The 19,843-nt window shown below is 36.3% G+C and overlaps 1 protein-coding gene across 6 annotated transcripts in view; it reads right to left on the minus strand.

The window, feature by feature from the left end:
- PPFIA1 (PTPRF interacting protein alpha 1) overlaps positions 1–19,843 on the minus strand; it is a 61,223-nt gene that overhangs the window by 39,939 nt on the left and 1,441 nt on the right. For all 6 annotated transcript variants that reach the window (XM_056354839.1, XM_056354838.1, XM_056354843.1 and 3 more), the window contains one exon: positions 18,675–18,938. In XM_056354839.1, the coding sequence (XP_056210814.1) occupies positions 18,675–18,938 (264 nt within the window). Of the gene's footprint in view, positions 1–18,674; positions 18,939–19,843 lie in introns of those variants that run through there.

A 19,843-nucleotide genomic window follows, 5' to 3' on the forward strand; every position in this document is an offset into this window, starting at 1 on the left:
GACTCAAAGGCCTCAAAAGGCGTTCCCTACAAATTCAATAAAGCTTTCAACAAACAAAACTCATCCTAAGTGAAACAGTACATAGAGTGAAAAGTCATCAGGGAACAGGAATTAAGCTAACTCCCATCAGTTACTGCATGTTTATTACTACTGTGAATGTTGAGACTAGTCAGCATTAAACTCAAAAATGTAGAAATATATTCTTTGTCAGGGAGATATGCTTCAGGGAGATCAGGGAGATATCTGAAAGAACCACTACATCCTAAACAATTTCCACTCTCTATCAACAGCCTCACTAAACATGCTCAACATAAAAGGCATTTAAACATTCTATCAACTCAGTGAGCATACTATACACCATATTTATATTTATAAGCAAACAGTGAGCACAACCTTATCTACCTACTTATGCTGGCAAAATTTAAGTTGTAGTCTGAACCACATTAGAAATTATTATTAACAGTAAGTGTGAATGTGAACAAGTTCATGCTTTAGAAGGGGGCTTTGTAGGAAACTGAAAAATCCCTTGTGTCATCAATACAGTAACAGGATGTGAAAAAAAATACACATCTACCACTCCAACGGCTGGTGAACACTTCAGAAGCAGTTGTATACTAAAACATTGAAATGCTAGTAAATTAGTCTTTTCTATTGTCTAAACGAAGGAAAACTAATAAACAAGAGTCATGTCTAATAAACAGTAGATTAGTAAAGCTGAACTGGTGATGATCAAGACAAGATGAGCAAGACAAATGGCCAGCTGAGAACAACATAATACTGAGGAGACACACTGCACAAATGCTGCTTCCCTAAATTTTCCAAACTCTGCAAGATACACTGCTTAACAGACAGTAGCTGCACATCAAGCAAAAGCTCAAGATGGAGCTGTTTTGCAGTAAAATTCAAAGTAAAAAAAAAAAAATGCTTAAAAAAAAGGATGCATCAACTAATTATACTAGCACGTCTACAAATTCTAACATGCGGCCAAAATCAGCACAGTCAAGACTCTCTGCAAAATTCCAAGATTAATTTGGTAAACTTTATTCTAAAACATACATGGGATTTAAAAGACAAAAATTTATGTTGCACAACATATACCTACAGTGAACTCCTTTGGAATTACAAATGTATTAGGCTTTTAAAAGTTGCTATGAAAAAGACAGTAATACCACCATCAAAGACTCAAGATCCACCTCCATAATCCCTCTTCCTAAATAAAAATCTGCTCTTTAGAAAAGAGATTCTGTACAGTCCCCCTAGTTAATCAGCAAATTATTGAAAAAAAGAGTCTTAATTTCTTTTCCAATTGCTAAAAAAACAAAAAAAAAATTATCGGATTTCTTGAACATACTTAAATATGCTCATGCAAATATTTCACTGCAGTATTTCATTCACATCCTTAAAAAACCCTGACCTGTTACTTTCAAGTAAAAATCCCTGGAAACACACTTATTAAAACAATCTGGTCTGTAAATATAGCTACTAGAACTTTGAAACACACAAAAACTCCACAAGGTTTATGAATGCCAAGTAAATCAAGAAAGGAAAAACCTACTTCAACCTTCCCAGGAGCTGATGGAAAAATTGGCTCTGCTATGAGCTCTCCCCTGCAGAGCTCTCCTTTGTGTCTGAACTTTTCCTGTACCTTCAACATCCCACCCGTGGGAGCTTCCAAGACTCCCAGGCAATTGACAGCACAGAACTCTTTTGCTCCAATACGAGCTTAGGTGAAGCAGAATGTGGTCGCAAAGCTGCAGCTCTTCACAGGCTGTCCCAACTTATCTTTGTGTATTAGATAACATTAGATAATTATGTACTACTGAAACTACTACAAGTACTAATAGACTCAAAGTATTCACAAAAGAGTATAATATGACTTTATTTTCTTAGTGGGTTTTTGCCCTTTTCAAATTAATAATAATTTGAAAAAGCCTCAGAACACCAAAAACAAATTTTGTAAGCATCAACATTACATAATTCTCCAAAGGACATCAGATTGACATGGAAAGGTCTATATTTTTCCAGTCCTTTTCAAGTTTTGAGAACAGGATAAAGAAAGCAGTAAGGACTACCAGACCCTGTTTCAACACCCTTTCTCAACTTAAAACTGCTGTGTAGCGTTAATATACATTTCTTATCTGTATGAGCTTCATCTTCTGAAAAGCAGCTGCTTATCTGAAAGGAAGTCTCTTCAAATTATTACAGTACACAGCTCTATACCACTGCATATTTCTGTGCAAATATAAATTGTAGCAAATACATCATGATTTTTACATGAACCATCACACTGTCAGATGACCCAAAAAGAACAATGCACACAGGAATTTGTATTTCTGCTCCATAAACAGACTAACGTATTTTTGGCATTCCCCAATACCTTCATGGCTGTTTGTTTTGACAAAATACAGTTGCTTTGAGTCCCATAAATTGCCTAATAAAAACACTTGAATGTCCTTAGTTTCAGTTGACACTGCCAAAAGACATGTCCTTTCTAGTTTTAATACTTACCTTCAACAGCAGACAGTTTGTGATTACCTCAAGCAGTTCAAAAGGAGAAAAACTACCTGCAACTTTATCATCTCAAAAAAGTCTGAGTTGCCTCATAATTTCTTTCTTGGCATTAGATGAACTTACAGAAAGAAAGGAAAAATAAAAATTCTGAGAAGCTTTTCTACTTATCTATAAAGCTGTATTACTTGTCTGTAAGTAAGGAGAAGATTTGAGAACATCAGAATGATGTTCTGCTCTGCTTCTGGTTGCCATCAAAATAATAAATACCCACACTGAGGACTCGCAAGAACAGTACTCAGAATAATCACTTTAGAGCATTTACAAGAAGCAGTCTGAGCATGCCAAATATACTAGGAAAATAGCCTCTGTTGATTAGACCATACCGACAAACACCCATGCTCTGTACTAAACCAAAATGTTTACTGAAGAAAGTCACTTTCTGAACCAACTGAATCACTGCAAATGTGACGCTTGCTGCCAGAAATAAGTACTCTCAACGAAAAGCTAAATTGAGCAAGTTTGTTGTTCAGTAATACATTTTCAGCAGGGGGCGGGGGCGTCTGTCCACAAAGTCCATGATTTTTTAAAGCAATCTTGTTTCTTCTACATCAACCTTCAGAACTGACCCTCAACCTTCAGTATTTTAGAGGCCACAACATAAACACCCTTCCAAAAGTTGGAACAAGTGGTGTCTACCTGTCAAACCCATACATTTCTAATGTCTGAGCTGACAGCCGTTTCGTTACCCATGAGATCTTGGTCCAGGAACATTACAGCTTTCAGGGAACAGGCTCTCTTCATGTTTATTACAAGCATAATTTATAGGTACCATAGAGAGTAGTACATCACAAACCAACATACACTACGTGACAGGAAAGACAGTAAACTGGGGGGCGGGGGGAGTGGAGAAGAGGTAATCCCTGAAAGTCTATTAACATAAGCTGTGTATTAGGGATGCTCTACAGACAAAGAACTCTTAAGTTTGCTTGGAACTTGCTCAAGCAAAAAAAAAAAAAAAATTATTCAACAATAAAATGCAGCATCACTCTTCAATGCATAAGGAATCATGGATTACAGGCAACACCATGACCAAAAGCTTATTTAAAGGACGAAAAGATATAAAAATGAAACATACATTAAATTAATCAAAGAAAGTATTATTAAATACTACTGAAGTATCTTCTGGCAATACAAGGATGAAGATGCAACTGTTGCCTCTTTAGGAACACCCCTGCCAGAAATACATGAGTGGAATTTATCCATTTAATTTCCAAATAATATTTTGTTTTACTGTTAACATTCTCTTCTCTAGCCTGCATATCAAACAACCCACTCAAAAATCTGAAAAGCTGCAGAAAGCATGAGAAGATCAACTGGGGAAAAGTGCAGGCCATCTGGTACAAGAAACCAATGGAATCCCAGATAAGTTTCTATTAAGTTATTTACACTATATACAAACCAAAGTTATTCCAAATGACGCATGCATTAAAATGACAAATAGACAGTCTTAAACAAAACAATCAATGAAAACCTAAATAACTAACCTTAACAGGGTATTTCATAGCCACTTCATTCTAAACCTAAGGGATTTGTAGGAAGCACACAGTGACCAATACCCCCAAGGTACTTGGAAGTTCTAGCAAGCAAATTTTTGTATCTATTAATTCACACCAGTTTTGGTGTTTGGGGTTTTTTTGGGTTTGGTTGTTTGTGGTTTTTTTTTAAGTTAAGTCAGAACTATGAAGTAGTTCTACGGTATTAGAACTAGGACTGAAAATAATTGACATGTTTTAATAATCAAATCCGGCCTTCCAAGAAAACAGTTACACATACTTTAACAACAACAAATCCAGAAGAAACAACAGCCAAATACAAACCATGCTCTTCCTGTTCCATGTAATAAATCAGACTGCTTTCAATTCAACCTTTCCATATCTCTGGCATATGCTAATGGGAAAGAGAAAAATCAGCCTAGCACATGTGAAACAAAAGAAAAAAACTGCTTTTCACCTAGTGAAATTAATTTCCAGTAAGTATCAAGCAGCCTGGATTTTCTAACCTGGAAACTTACAATTTATTTCAAGCATTAAGATAGTCAGTTCTATGAAATATGTTCCTCTTTTGTTCTCATAACCCCCAACAACTTAAAAGGGAATGTAAGAAAATACTTAAATATTAAAATATGGTTATGTCAAACTCTTGCATTTCAGAGCATTGCATTTTTTTTTCATGCTCAAAGTAGCTGTTTTTCCAACTAGAGCTAACTACTTGCCAGAGTGGGAATACACTGTAGCTCATAATATAATTAATGTATCAACCTCCTTTCCTATTTCTCCTTATGCCTAAGCTGTTTTATAACTGAAAAGACCACTACCAAAACACAAGTGCAGACTTCTTTACTATTAAAAGAGGTATTTTAAAACATTTAATACCACCTTTGGTCAACTCTCAGAAGTTTATATTTTCTTTGACTTAAAAAACATACTTTCTTTTTCTTCTCTCTAGCAAAAACTGTAACACTGCATGAAAACACCAAAGTGAATATTGCTGCCAGCTGACAGTCAGTGACTAATAGTAAACCTGAATTTCTTTTTATCATTCTAGCCCTCTCTTTTTAGTATGATATTGCTGAAGCTTACCTCTTAGACTGATCTATCTAGGCTTCGTCATTAACACTGCTCAATACCCTAAACAAGCAATTAAGTTTTAAAGTGTTTACAGTTGCACGCTATTGCTCTGGAATGAAAACTCTGTTTCCAGGCCACTTCGAAGCTCAAAGTAGAATCAACTGCCTATCATTTGACAAGCAATGAGCAAATGAACCCTTAACTCACAGCCAGCAGGTACCACACATATATGCCCAAGAGCAAAATGGAAAACCTTAGAGTAAGGACCAAGTCTCGATGGTAATAAATAAGTTTCCAGTTACCATCCTGAGTGAGCTGCTTAAATTTATGTGCAAGGTTCACTGAGCTTGAACCACAAAGCAGTAAGTCCAGACTTCATTGGGAGGAGCTTTCTTCAGGAAGCGCTGTATGTTGAAGTGCAGGAAAACATATATGAAAGGGCAGTATTTGGCAGCTTTGCAAGAGAAATGCAGAAGCAACAGGAAAAGGGAGTCAGAAACTTATCAGTTCGATGTTCAACCCTCCTTCCCTCATCTAACACATTTCTGACAGACGTGTCCATTTTGCGGAGCTGGGGGATGTAAAAGTACTGGAACGCAAAAATGGCTGGACCCAGCTTCTCACTCCTTGAAGGATCAGTTTTCCTTTCACCACATTAATCAATACCCAAACTTTATACACACTATAGAAGAGTTTGGAAAGTGAGCCTCCAAACCCTAGTACACAGAGCAAAGCATAGGTCAGAGAGGTGAACAAGAGCCATGTACACACAAATCATTAACCACAGCCTGTATAAACCACCCAGACTAGCGAAATCATTACTGCCTATACTCTTGCATTTAATTTTCTCTAAACCCAGCAAAACAGTGCTGTTATGTATACAGCACTAAGGGCAAAGTCTCATGCAAAAATGTATCTTTGCGCATCACTGAAGAGCCAACCGTCACTGATTATATACTGTACTTTGCAAGGTACACATGCCAGCCTCCAAGCTCCACCATTAACCAGACCTACATACAACACAGTGAATACAACAGTCATATATGCAAACAAATGATATCTACAAGACTGTTCGCTGGTTATGGGTTGCAAGTCAAAACTAAGCCACAGCTGCATCCTACAACTTCTTTGCAGGTCTCTGGAATTAAGGAAAGAGAACATGAAGTTAGTTAAACAAATCACAAAATTTCATACAGTTGCTCCTCTCTCAGTCTAACAACTTGCAACTTGCTAAACATCTTCCTGTAGGGCAACTAGCCCTGCAAACAGTGAAACGTTAAGAATTTTTCCAGGTAGTTTTGTTAATCTTTTCATCAGCCTTAACAAATCACTGCCAGTATTCACTTGTTCAAGATATGTTAGATCACAGAGGCTTTATTTTCAGTTACCTCAGAGTGGACACAACCATTTTTACCATAGCCTTTTAACTACTTTTAAAGCTACAGATGTGTATCAAAGATTACATACCAAACCAGTAAACAATGATACCAAAGTAGTTACTTTTTCCCCAAAGGCTTTCTCTAAATACTCAATTGAGGGGCAGAACCCAGCGACTTAACAGAATGCACAGAGGATTAACAAGAAATGAACAAACTGAACACTAAAACTAGAAACACTAGTTTCTATTTTTAAGCTATTCTCTTCTCCTGTCTTTGTAAGATACTTTCAAAATGTTGTCCCTACTCAGGCAACATTGTGAATCTTCTGAGTAAGAAGTCCCAAAGTAGAACCATTATAACAGCTCTAAGGCAACAGCTGCCCAGCAGCCAGCATAGGACATAGAGAAGCTGCAAGAAGCTTCTCAGCTGTTCATATGCAATGTGGCAGAAAACCTTCTTCCATCACAAGGCTACAATCTTTTCATTGTGGTGGTTACACAAAGATTTCCACCTTGGCCACTCTTGAAGGCACATGCATATGTCTCCTGAAAGGGCAGATATGGTATAGAAGTATTCAAAACCATACCAAGGCTTGTTTAACTTGGTAAAACATACAAGATCAGCTAAAATACATATAGGAAACCTTTAGTCATCATTGACAAACAGGCTTTTCAACTTGGGATGCGCCTGGCTACTTTGCGCAGAACTGTAACTGTTGAGACTGGTCAATAACAGAGGAATCCTTTCCAACACTGTACCAGTCCAAGTACCAACGTTCTAGAAAAATAGTTTACCTTAACACCGAAGTAAGTTTACAACACTTGGGGAACATTAGAAAAACAAATGCCTCTCAGTTACACTCTGAATCTGTGAATTCTAAAGGTTTCACAATATGAATTACCACATTCCTGCACCCCTAGCCTAGTCCATTTTGATTAGTAACTAATACAGTAAGTAGTAGCACAACTTCTTAGTTGTAGCTTTAGGCATCTCCATTTTTGGAGTCCATGTCAGTGAAGAAACCTACCCACACCCATACCCACTATGGCAAAAGGAGAACACAGTTGTACTTAATTAAAGAGGAAGAATCTTGCGTTACCAGTTTGGCAAGGTGTGGGACAAAACCAGTCTCCATCTTTAATAGGACACTATAGAGATTTCATTGAGTTTTTCCTCTCCGCATAAAGGTGGTCAAGATTTCCTGGGATCCCATACAGGATTTCACAACATACAACACTCTTCAAAAATGCCAAATGGTAAAACAGCTGCAAGGTATGCTGAGAAAATTGTAACCAGTTCAGTAGTCTTCCTGGGACGCTCCCCCCACCCCCACCCCCCCTTCATTACAGAAGCTAAGCAGCTGCTACAAAAACTATAGGAAGATTTTTTAAGTTATAAACATCGAACTGTCAGTTTCCTTCAACAAGAAAAAGTATTTTTCTGTCTATCAATTCTAAATACACTGCACTCAAAAAATAGCAAGCACAATTCTGGCCCAGCTGACACTTAATATTAAATTCCTATGACTTCTATGAATTAAAAAATATGTAATCCTTAATACTGCAATCCACTGTATTTAAAAAATGAATCCTCACATGACTACTTCAGTATTTTTTAGAAACAGACCCAGGACAAGATCCATCATGCATGATTATTTCAGCGACAAGATACTTCTGCTTGCAAAAACTCTTAAGCAGCAGTTGAGGCACTGCCCTGCCCTATTCTAATCATTCATCTTGGCCTCTAGTTGTCAGGTTTAGTTCTGTGGCTAGTAGTTGTAAAGTGTGTTTTTCACACTGTGTTAAAAGGGAATGCTGTGGAGTATCTGAATAAGGCTGGCCAAGCCACCCTCATTAAACAAGCATCAACATGTATTTCCCCCCTCAGTGCTTTTTTTTTTTTTTTTTTGCGTCAAGTGATGAACACTTCAGTCTTATAACTTCAAACTTGTTTAAGCAAGTAATACTCAATGAGGACAGATACATGTCTTCAACAGGAAATTCAACTTACAGGCTCTTTACATTTTATTTTTCTATTTCTTTGTGCACTGCCACCCCAGTTTACATGCTAAGTGAAATTCAGAATAAATGCAACTAGACCATTCCATAGAAAAGTTGCTCAATTTTTACAAATAAAGGCAACTCTAAAGTCTATACAAAAAGTATGGTCTCACAGCTTACAACAGAGAAGCCTGGTATTTAAACATAGAAAAACTGAACTCAGTAACACAGATTAAGTGTAAAAAGAGTTGTTTTATGGGCTCTTTTAAGGCCTTGTTAATGTTCAAAGTAGTTTTTTGTCTGCCACAAAAGATATCTGTTAATCAACAGTTCCAAACCTAATAACTACCTGAATCCCAAAAACATCAGAGAACAAAACTGAAAGGCGGGGGGGGGGCAGGGAAGAGAAGAAAAAGGGATGAGGACAGTCTGTAAGATGCTGTGTAAGATGCTGTAACCAGTAACAAATGCTGAAGTGAAAAGTGGAGTGGTGAGGAACCTCCTCTGCAGAGAGGAAAAGGCTCATATTCCACACTGGGCTACAATCAAGGGAAAGATAATGCATCAGGGGAACCCTGCAGCCTCCTACTAATTGACAGAAAAGGCATGCTTGGCCCATTTCTCCTCTACTACCTCCCAGGACTTAATGTTTTATAACCATTGCACAAAATACAAAAGAGTGTTATGCGGTCTCTAGAAGACTACAGTTCCAACAGGGGATCAGAGTTACACCAATGTAATTATCAGCATAAATAAGTTTACAGGAGGGGAAAAGGGACAGCTTCTTTCCTGTACAGACAAGTAGTGAGCGCTAAAATCCTAAAAACCTTTTTCATTTCCACTTTACATGAAGTACATTCCAGATTTCTTAAAACAAAGGCTTAGCTTTTGGAAGATAATGTTGTTGAACCACACCCTCAAAAGACATTCTGAAAACTCAAGCTGCATGTTCTGAATGAAATAAATTACTAGATGCACCTGCCTCGTGTTCTTCAACATAAAGTGAAAAGAATGTTACGACTTTCCAAGCCTTTTCCCAATGAACTACCAAAAAGGTGATAATACTGCATGAAAAACGTATTACTCAGGAATAAAAAATAAAATAAAAAACCTGTGGTATCCTAAGGCATGCCTGAAATTATCTAAACCAAACTTTTAGTCAGTCACCCAAAGGTAATACAGCAGAGCTTTGAAGAGATATTTGAAGTTAAAATTTTACCTAAGACACACATAAACATGTAAAAACTCCAGCCAAATTCACCCGTACATCCAAGACTGTTCTCCACACATGCTCTGCTGTTCCAACATTGGCCTCAGGTGTACCAGTCATCCTTCACACCCATAATTGGATTTATCTGAAGAACTTCTAGTACTACAGGTAACCCTATGAGCACCAGAATCCCAGTTAAATTTTTAAATGTCCTTTGATTTGGGTCAAAAATTTTTTATTCCCAGGTTTCCAAATTAGAACACAAAAGCTAGCCCACATATTAAATCCTAGTAGAAGCAAAAGATTCAAGTGTGAGGTATCAGTCAGGGCTTTAAATACAATACATAACAGAACCTTGAAGAACATAAAATTACACAGAGTTCGGGTTCCCCTGGGACCAAATAATCCACAAGTCTTACTCAAGTACGGACTACAGTGAAAAGCACAACTAAAACCAGAATTTAGGTCCAGTATTATTCACTCAGCAAGGTTAACTGAGACACATGAAGATCAGCACGTTACAGAGCACTACTTCAGCTAGCAGATTTCTCCTTTATGGATAGCAGTACAAAGAAAAGGAGTTTTGACTATGACATTCCATTGGCAAAAGTATATATTGCTAAATTATTTTAGTGACAGGCTCACACAACATTTGGAAATCCACAACTCAAACCCACAAATCCACAATTTAAACCCCACTAGACAGAAGTCCTTTCAAATAACTACAGCAGAATGCCCCTTTCCCAAAATGTTTTTTTACAATTTATAGTGAGAAAACTTTCCTATCAAGCTTTCTGCAAAGCACACAATAAAACAAACAAGTAATTCCACTTTTGAATATCTTTCTCCCTTAGCTTGTTTCATGACAGTGCCTGAAAGTTCAGAATAAAACAATAAAATTGGTCACCATTTACCAAGATAACCACAGATCCAGCACCATTAAAATAACAAGAATTTATGATCATCTTTATTGCATGAGCCCTTTCCACATTAAAGAAAGTTTTTGCTTTTACACCAAGGATTTGGCCAGCCAAAATTCCTTTTCAAGTAATTCAAAATAAATACCACTTCTCATTACAGGAAATTGTCAATGTTGAGAAGACAATGATTAGTGAAGTTCACCACCTGCAAGTTAGTTTCTTTACATGAACATTCAGTTACACCTTTCAACTATACATCCAGCCAGTCTATCCTTTGTATAGGTCAACACAAAAATTCTTTGTTTAGACTGCACATCTTAAGGTGGCTTTGTTTAGTTTTAGTTTGTTTAACTATATAAGTTATTCAGCTACCTAAGCTTACATGGTTAATATACTGTGTGCTGTTCTGTGAAGGGGGGGAGTGGGCAGTGGTGGTAGAAATCTCACTTCTTTCGACAGTAAAAGAGAGTTTATTAACCCATGGTCTACATTCTTTACTCATTTTACTAGATAATCTTACACTGCAATTCTTGTAAAAGGTAAATAAAAATTTTAAAACAGTGTTTCCCTACACAAAATTTAAACTGAACAGAACCCAAATTCTATTTATATGGGAGGTAGGATTAACAAAAAGCAAGCACTGTGCTTCAGAATATTTCTAGACAATTAGATGTGAAACAGAATTACATACCAAACCCTATTGTGTACTAGCATAGGAGAAAGGCACAACACAGCATGGCTCAGAGCACACCCAAATAGAGACTACTGTTCTGTGGGGTGGGGAGGGATTAAAAAAAATTAAGTTAGAAAGATATCAAAGGCTGCCCATTTTACTATCACAACAAATAGAAAATACTTCCTTATTTTCCAGGTGGAAGTTCTTTTTTCTCCTCAACAAAACTAGAAGGATGCGCATACCAAATTTTTCAAGCTTTTTTCCACATGGCCCTTGAAACAAGTGATGCTCTTGTCCTGAAGATATCTGATTATGCCTAATACTGGTAGTCTAAGGATCTTTTCATTAAGGAATCTTGGAGTACTTCATAGAAGTTCTAAAACAAAATACTATTTCTAAGCATTTATGTTTCTGAAAGCATAGCCATAAAACAGATGAACTACAGGAACAGATATGTTGACTGTCTTATTCATATGTACCCATCAAAAGTCATATATTTCAGACGCAACCAAAATTATATTCCTGTTAGGATTTTCACTATCATTCTCAAAAACCATATCCTGAGTAATGTGAACATAAACACAAGAGCAAAGTTCAAGGCTAGCCACTGTGGAATAGCAGAAGAGAAGATTAGCCAACAAAGCTTCTCTGTTAAAAACGTTACAGCTCTAGCCACTGTAGGAACAGGCCACGGAGCCTTGCCACACCAATCAAGGAGCAGATTTTCAGTGAGCTTACATGAAACCCAAGGTTAAGTCTGAAACAGATAAAGGTCATATGCAACAAAAAAAGGTTAACCAACTATTCACATCAATTTATAGAGAACTTAAAGGAAAACAACACAACAGAACACAACTGCATTAACTTTAACAAGTATTGTACTCACAGTACTCCTCCAATTCTGAATACACGAACCAGGAGAGTAATCTCCCCATGTAACCTACAGCTATGTATTCAGCTCACTACACAACTACCTGGAGTTTACAAAAATGCAGAAACAGTATTTCCCAATGCTCCTGTGAAAAAGTCACCTTGAATAAAAGAACTCACTCCACTCAACAGCAAAATAATAATTCTCCTTTCAGCCTGGAGAATGTGAAAACATTTTTCTTGGCAAGAATTGCCACACTTTTCCCCATTTACACTTGGAGAATCCACAGTGGGGTTTAAAAAAAAAAATCCACATAGAAAGTTACAAACACCCAGATTACCTGACATACACAATTCAAGTTTATCCCTTCTCAGTATTTGTAGCTTGAGATCCATATGCGCAAGAGATTACACTAAGTATTTTCTAATATATGTCAACAGCTACCAGTCAGCCTTACAGACTTAAAGTGACTTAAGCTGTCTACATTGCTAGAAGCAGCTCACATGAAGACCTCTATCATATAAAAGCAAAATTAAGTTAAAGTGTGAAGTATATTAATTGAGTTCTGGTATATAGTATTAACTTAGGAACAGCAAAACCTGAAATTACTAACAGACAGCTAAAATGTTCTCTGCAAAGATGCAAGTTTTCTGACATTTTTAACTACTTGCTTATATCAAAACTCAAACAAATGCATACTCTTAATTCTAAGATCAAATCCTACAGTTAGTAAAACCAATATCCACCTCTCCTAAACAAATACTGGAAAGGAGAAACCAAAGTCACAAGCCAGTGGACATTAAAACACTAAGAACTTGTAAGGGGGTATGGAGAATTTTATTTTTAAATTCTTATTTGTCTTTAAAAAAAATGCAAGTTTTTTTTTTTTAAACATCTAGATGGAAATTGCAACTTTGTAGCCACACTGAATCTTTAAGTCTTGCTAATAAGAGTTTTATAAGTAGGTTTTAGTTATACTCTTAAGAAGAATAGAGAAAAAACAGAAGGGCTTGCAGACAAAGAATTCTCAGAATACCAAAATAAACACTACCTGTTGTACAAGAGGCTACAGGCAAGTTAGCAATGAGTATATATGTGAAGATCACCTGGTTCTAAATATACCATATATTTTTAAAACAACTTGTTTTTACTATAGCTCTTTTAACTCAAGCTTATATACAGCCTGCTTGTTAGATTGCAAGTTAGACTATAGTACACCAAACATTAATAAACCCATTATCAGACATTTGGTACATTGTGCCAGAACAGTAGGAAAAAATAATCACTAGCTCATCTTTCAGGGCTACATCCACTCACTAAAAACAAACAAAAGGCATTTCTGTGTAGTCATCAAAACATTCTTCCTACAAATAAACTAAGAAAAATAAAAACAATAGGTTTAGACTTCATAAAACCTTTTTATTAGAGGGACTGATAGGACATCATAACAGCACTGTTCATCCTCAAATACAAGAAAACTTAAAACTAATTCTAAATTTTATCTATCTAGAACATCTATTTATAATCAAGGTAACCTAAATGAAAAGCACAGTATAAACAGCAAGTTGCTACCAACAGGCAAGCAGATGTCTGCTGGGTAAGGGCAGGATGTTTTAATAAACAAACTCACCAAAACATATTTAAGTAAAAAACTCGGAAGTCAGACAAATGCTAGAGACTTGGTCCTCAATATACTCCACTATATTATTTAGGTGCAGCTACTCCTCTTTTGGCCTGATCATAGAGCATACTTTCAGAAAACTTCATATTCTGAAGGTTTAGGACAAAAGTTGTCTGTTTCTATGCCTTGCAAAGAAAGAAATGTTAGGGACATTGAGGTTCATTGAAACAGTCAGTGAAGAATTCTGAGCTCCTATCTCCATCTGACATAAACTAGCATAGATAAAGACAAATATATCCAGTAATTTACTAACAGTAACAGCCAAGTAAGATTTAGCAACTGAAACTCAACACAGACAAAACTAAAATTATAGCTGTCTAAAATGCAACAGAAAGTCACATTCATCTTTGCTGTCAGAATGGGATGAAAGCGGTGGAAGATGTCTGCTCTGACACACATTTGCACATCTGAAATCCTTCTCAATCTCTATCGTTTCTAGACACAGGGCGCTCTGCTGAGACTAATTTTTATCTAGAAGTCAGTTCCACATCTTGCTACAGTAGGAAGTATCAGCTATGTCACCTCAAGGCTGAACAGTTGTGAATACTGTAAATGGAGCTGCACTTAAAATGCTAAGGAAATTTCAGCTGCTGTGAAGTTTGGCAAGCCCTTTACTTAATGTACTTTCTGCAACTGTGTCCTTCATATTATGTACAATTCAAAACCTCATTTCTAAACCTATGACATCCTGTAGTATTTAAAACTTGTCTGGAGGAAATCCAAATAACATCATTATTAAAAACGGCAACTAAATCCTGTTGTTCATCATTATAAAACAATGCCAGGGCAGTCTTCAGACCAAGTGCTCAGCTGTTTCTTATATCCAAGCCATCAAACAGTATTTCTGAGATTGTCCAGGAAGATCTTTCTATGGAGACATACCTGAACTTAATTGAATACAAATATAAACAGACACACGCTACTTTGAAGTGTGTAGCAGTGATAAAATATTTACTATAGATAGAAAGCAACTAAAGGTGGCCTCACTTTAAGACATGATGGGCAACCCAGTAAAGCTGAAGCCAAACCAAAATTACAGACAGCTTTTTTTTTTCCACATTTTAACTCCATATTAAAGTGCTCTTTATTTACACACAGACATACACAGCCTCTGAAGGTTCTCATCTGCCCCTACATATACATTGCTGAATACTGAAGCTGGAACATGACCATCACAAATACAGAAAAAACTTCTAACTTATTTTACTTACCTTGCACAGAAATGAAAATAAAGTATGATAAATTTAAGACCAAAAGATCAGAAGCCCAACATTATGATGGATCTTAATAAGAGTGTTGCTGTATTACAGAAGCACAATATTTTTACATTAGCTTATAAAATTCTTAACATACATATTAAAATTGTCATCCTGGTAAAAGTTGCTGTGAATTCATCAACTGCGCTTTCATTTGTGCTAGGTACCAAAGTCTCTGTATATTAAACTCTAGTCTTGTCCACATAAAGTAAGCATCTTGTTGCCATTTACAGGAACATCTACATGAAAGTCTAACAGTAAAATGAACCCTAGCCTGCATCATCTTAATAGCAGGAACTGGGAGTCACTTGGACCTCATCTACCGTAAGTTCAAAATGTAATGTTTAAATGCAGTAGATCCTGTATGTTTCACAGATTAACTTACACATTTTAAGCACACAAATTCTGAATTTTTTAGAATACGCTCTAGAAGGCACATAAAGAGCATAATTAAATCCACTAAGACCATAATTAAATCATAACTGAATGTATTTACATTAAAAATAAAAGTACTCTAAGTTCTCAAAGCAAAAAAATGCTATTTCATTTTTTCTGTAAAAAATTCTAGGAAGAATAAAGTTAATTTTACATTCTAGCAAAGCAATTTGATTTCTTGAGTTCATCTTCCAAGGTCAAAGTACAGTTTGACTAGGGTAAGTTGTAATAGATGGTAACTCCCAGAAAACAAGAAGCATTGCCAAGAATCCAATCATTTTATCAAGACAAGGTTGACGTATTTCATTTCCAGCTGTTCATACTAAAAACAAGTTGCCAGTTTTACTCTGTAAATGTAACAAATAAAGCATATCTATATAAGATTAAAATGCTCTTCTGTCATCTCTTAAGACATCCGCAACAAAAGTCTTCTTAATCTAAATAGCTGCTTCAGGTTTACGTGAACTAGAACTGATGCCTTTAAATTACTAGCTGACCAGCAGCCCACAAGTACACTAGAAAAGTCTGCTTCACTGACACTTCAGAAAACGTGCATCACTGCTGCAGAATAAATTGCATTTACTTTTATAATCTACAAGACTTGCAAATACACAAGTACCAATCTGCCATTTTGTAACTATATACAAACCACTATAAGCCTCTTCCTTATACACAGAAACTTAGTGAATGTAAGGAATTAAGTACAAGAATGCCATTAGAAATTGAGTGTCTTCATAGTAAAAACAGAGTAATAGTTCTGGTACAGAAGCAATCAATCTGGCATTCCTTCTTTTATACTAGGAATTTCCATCAATCATCAGAATGGTCTAAGTGGCTGATTCAGCTAAATATATGAAACAAGAAAAGTGTACAAACAATTCAATTCAATAACTCCTTAAGATAAAGTACTCCAAAGTCAACTGCAAAGACAAGTTACATGCCAAATCCGAGGGAGAAATACTACATTGGTTACATAGTGATTTAGTAATTCATGCAATTATACTAGTATTTGCACAACTAGTTAAACTGATTTTCATCACTCTACCAAATCAAATACAACTACTATGATAAAAAAAAGAATTAAAAAGTACATTACTAAATCCCTTCCTCCTGAAAAAATATAACACCATTGTCAGTAAATTTAAAGTTATCCTGCTTCTACCCTTCCTTAAAATACACAGCTAAACAATGGGTCATTTGAGACAGTAGTTCAAAAGAATGCTCAGCTTGAAATAATTAACAAAAGAAGTTTGAATAGTTTCAAATACTACAGTCACCACAGAGTCTTCCTAGTGAGCACTTATTAGAATTTAAGTAAAACATTGTTTCACCTCATCAGAAATTTACACCTATGAAGTAACTGACTCTACCATAACAACAAAAGCTTGTCAAACACAGAGGTTATTTCTGACTGTAGCAAGAATATCAAAATATTTTTTTACTTTTGAAAGCACCATCAACTGTCACCTTCGGCAATCATTTGGGTTTAAGCACCACTGAGGACAAAAGTGACAGACCATGACAACAGTATTTTTCAACAGCACTCTAAAAAAATCCATGCACTGCTGTGTATTTAGATAAAACTGCAGTAAAATTTCTCTCTCAACTGAACTATGAGACTTGCTTTCCTACAGATTTCACATGTAACCATACAACTATGACATCATTGAAAAAGGGATTTGTTTTCTTAACTGCATTAATTTTTCAGAATATTTAGAAATAAACATTTACATGTAGAGTAGCTTACTAGATTTAGGAAGGAAAGCTGAGAATTAAAGGGAAAAGAGTAACAGTACAGCTTAAAGCCCAGGTGACTCAGCCACAAATTCAAGTATAATACTTTACAGATCATACAACTGGTTAATGGCATCCATTAATGTAGCAGACCTGAAAGAGCGGCTAAAGGGAAGCCACAATTATTACAACAAAAACCCCAAAGAACGATATTTGCCTGCAGCACATGATTTAACACAGGGAGCAGCAAAGGGTGAAAACTTCTTCTTTCTGATTTTCATCATAGCATTGTAACACAACTAGATTAACATGTATTGCTTTTTAGTTTCTATCCCTCAGCAATTACCAGTACCAATTACCATGCCAGGAATCATACAGTGATTACATTATAATAACAGCAGCAGAAACAGAAGGGTTTAAAACTAGTTTTAAAGGGTATAAACAGCAACTACAATATTTAAGGATATATAAACATCTGTAAAAATAAGAAGTATTCTTGGAGTATATATGCAAGTATAACATCATCATGACATACTTGGGACAGCAACCAACCACGCTAGAAAGTGCAAGACTATCAACAGTTACCCGACACCTGAAAGCGGCCTCTGCTTTGCCTACAACCAAATGCTTTTCAGAGTGAACAAAGTTCAGTCGTATTCTTTTTACTAGAATGGATAAAACCCGAGAAGTTCTGAGACACCAATCACCTTTCCTAACTACACACTACTGCCCCACGTAACACATTTAGCAGTACAAGCTGTATGCTGGCACACTGCATCCTCCAGCAGGCAATAATTAGTAACTCCTAGCAAGACCAAAAAGAAACCACCCAGCAAAACAAATCCAAACTCTCCACACTGAAGTAAATGAGTTAAACACCCCACTTGGACTTCTACACTGCCATGGAAACTCAGCATGTATTCACAAGGTAGCAGTCTTAAACTTTTCAAGTTTTTTAACCCTAAGTCCATAGCGGTATCAGAATGGCCTGCAAGTAATTCTTAAGCACATGAATGAATCAGGCTGTTAGAAACAACATAGAAAAAAATAAATACCAGTGACAGATGGGAGTCCATCAAGTTCTATTAAACAAAACTATGTAGATACAATTTCACACTCAAGCTAAACCAAAAATTACAGAAACTGGGAAAGCATACCAGAGAGAAAGGGCTGACCTTCCCCGCTCACCTTGCTGATAGATCTTTCCCAAAGTGAGCAAGCACCAACAGATACCTCAGGAAAGTACTAAGCCATATTCATCTTCCCCTAACTTAACCTGACTCTTCAATAAATTAAACATACAAAAAGCCAACAACATACCACAAAGAATACAAAAAATTATCAAAAGATACCTTCCTTTCAAAATGTCCATACCTGTGGAAGTGCAGTATTGAGCTGTCTCTGCAAGGAATCTCTCTCATGACCAACTTCATGTAGCTTGCCCTGGGTCAACGCTAGTGTCTCCTGAGTTTCTCTTAGTGTTTCCAGAAGGCGATCCCTTTCTTCCAACATGGATACCATTAATTGCTCAAAATGGGAATCAGCATCTGACTGTAACGGGGAACCTGAACCATGGCCTCCATTTCCCCCAGAGGGAATCTCTGCCTCACTGATGGTTGGCATCACCTCACACATCATCTTGAAACAAAATAAGACAAAACAAAGACCATAAATTTAAGTCAAACAAATCTAAACAGGATAAGCAAAGGAACTTTGGATACCCATAATACCAACTTAGTTTTCCCAATGATAGCATCAGCAAAGGTTGACAACACCTTAGCATTTGTCACTATTTCATTAAGACTGCAGGAGAAAAGGTATACAATCAATTTAATCAAGACACCACTTCATAATGAGAATCTCGTGACTTCTTGCAAAACCAGATTTTTAAAGCTACGTTTCACACTGTGATCTCATTTTAATGGATTTATATTTTTGTTAAGAGCACACTGCTGCTGAGATCTTTAAAAAAACAAAGATAAGGCATGCAGCATGCCACCAAAAATTATAGCCTTATACCAATAACTGATTACATTGCATATTTTGAGAATCATTATCTGCTGCTTCCAACGCTTGAAACATACAAAGATAGCATCTAAAACAGTACTTTGAGCTTCTGCTGACTGTAGAAAGTCTATGGTAAAAGTGATGCATGTAAATAAGTGGCAAATCCAAACAGTCCAATTCAGGAGATACACATGCAAAGAATGATAAAAAGCAAAAAAAAAAAAAAGTAGCAGCAGCTGTCACTGTGGATAACAAAAGTAAAGGTAAGCAAAAGTAATTAAAGGCAGAGTATGAATACGGTTAATAATGCAAACATAAGTACTGCACTACTGTTAAACTGGCAGGACTTTTAAGAGACCCCAACAAGATCCTTACATGAGGCTAAGGCATCAGTTTTTTTAAAAGCACAGAAAAGAACCACAAATGTAACTACAGCACACACTCGCTGAACCACTAAGACTCTGAAGTTCTTCAGACAGCCTCTCTCAACATCACAAACTACAAGAACCTAAGGTAAATCAGAAAAAAATAGTTCT

This window comes from Falco biarmicus, chromosome 10 (assembly GCF_023638135.1).
Source record: "Falco biarmicus isolate bFalBia1 chromosome 10, bFalBia1.pri, whole genome shotgun sequence".
In the NCBI taxonomy this organism is placed as follows: Eukaryota; Metazoa; Chordata; class Aves; order Falconiformes; family Falconidae; genus Falco; species Falco biarmicus.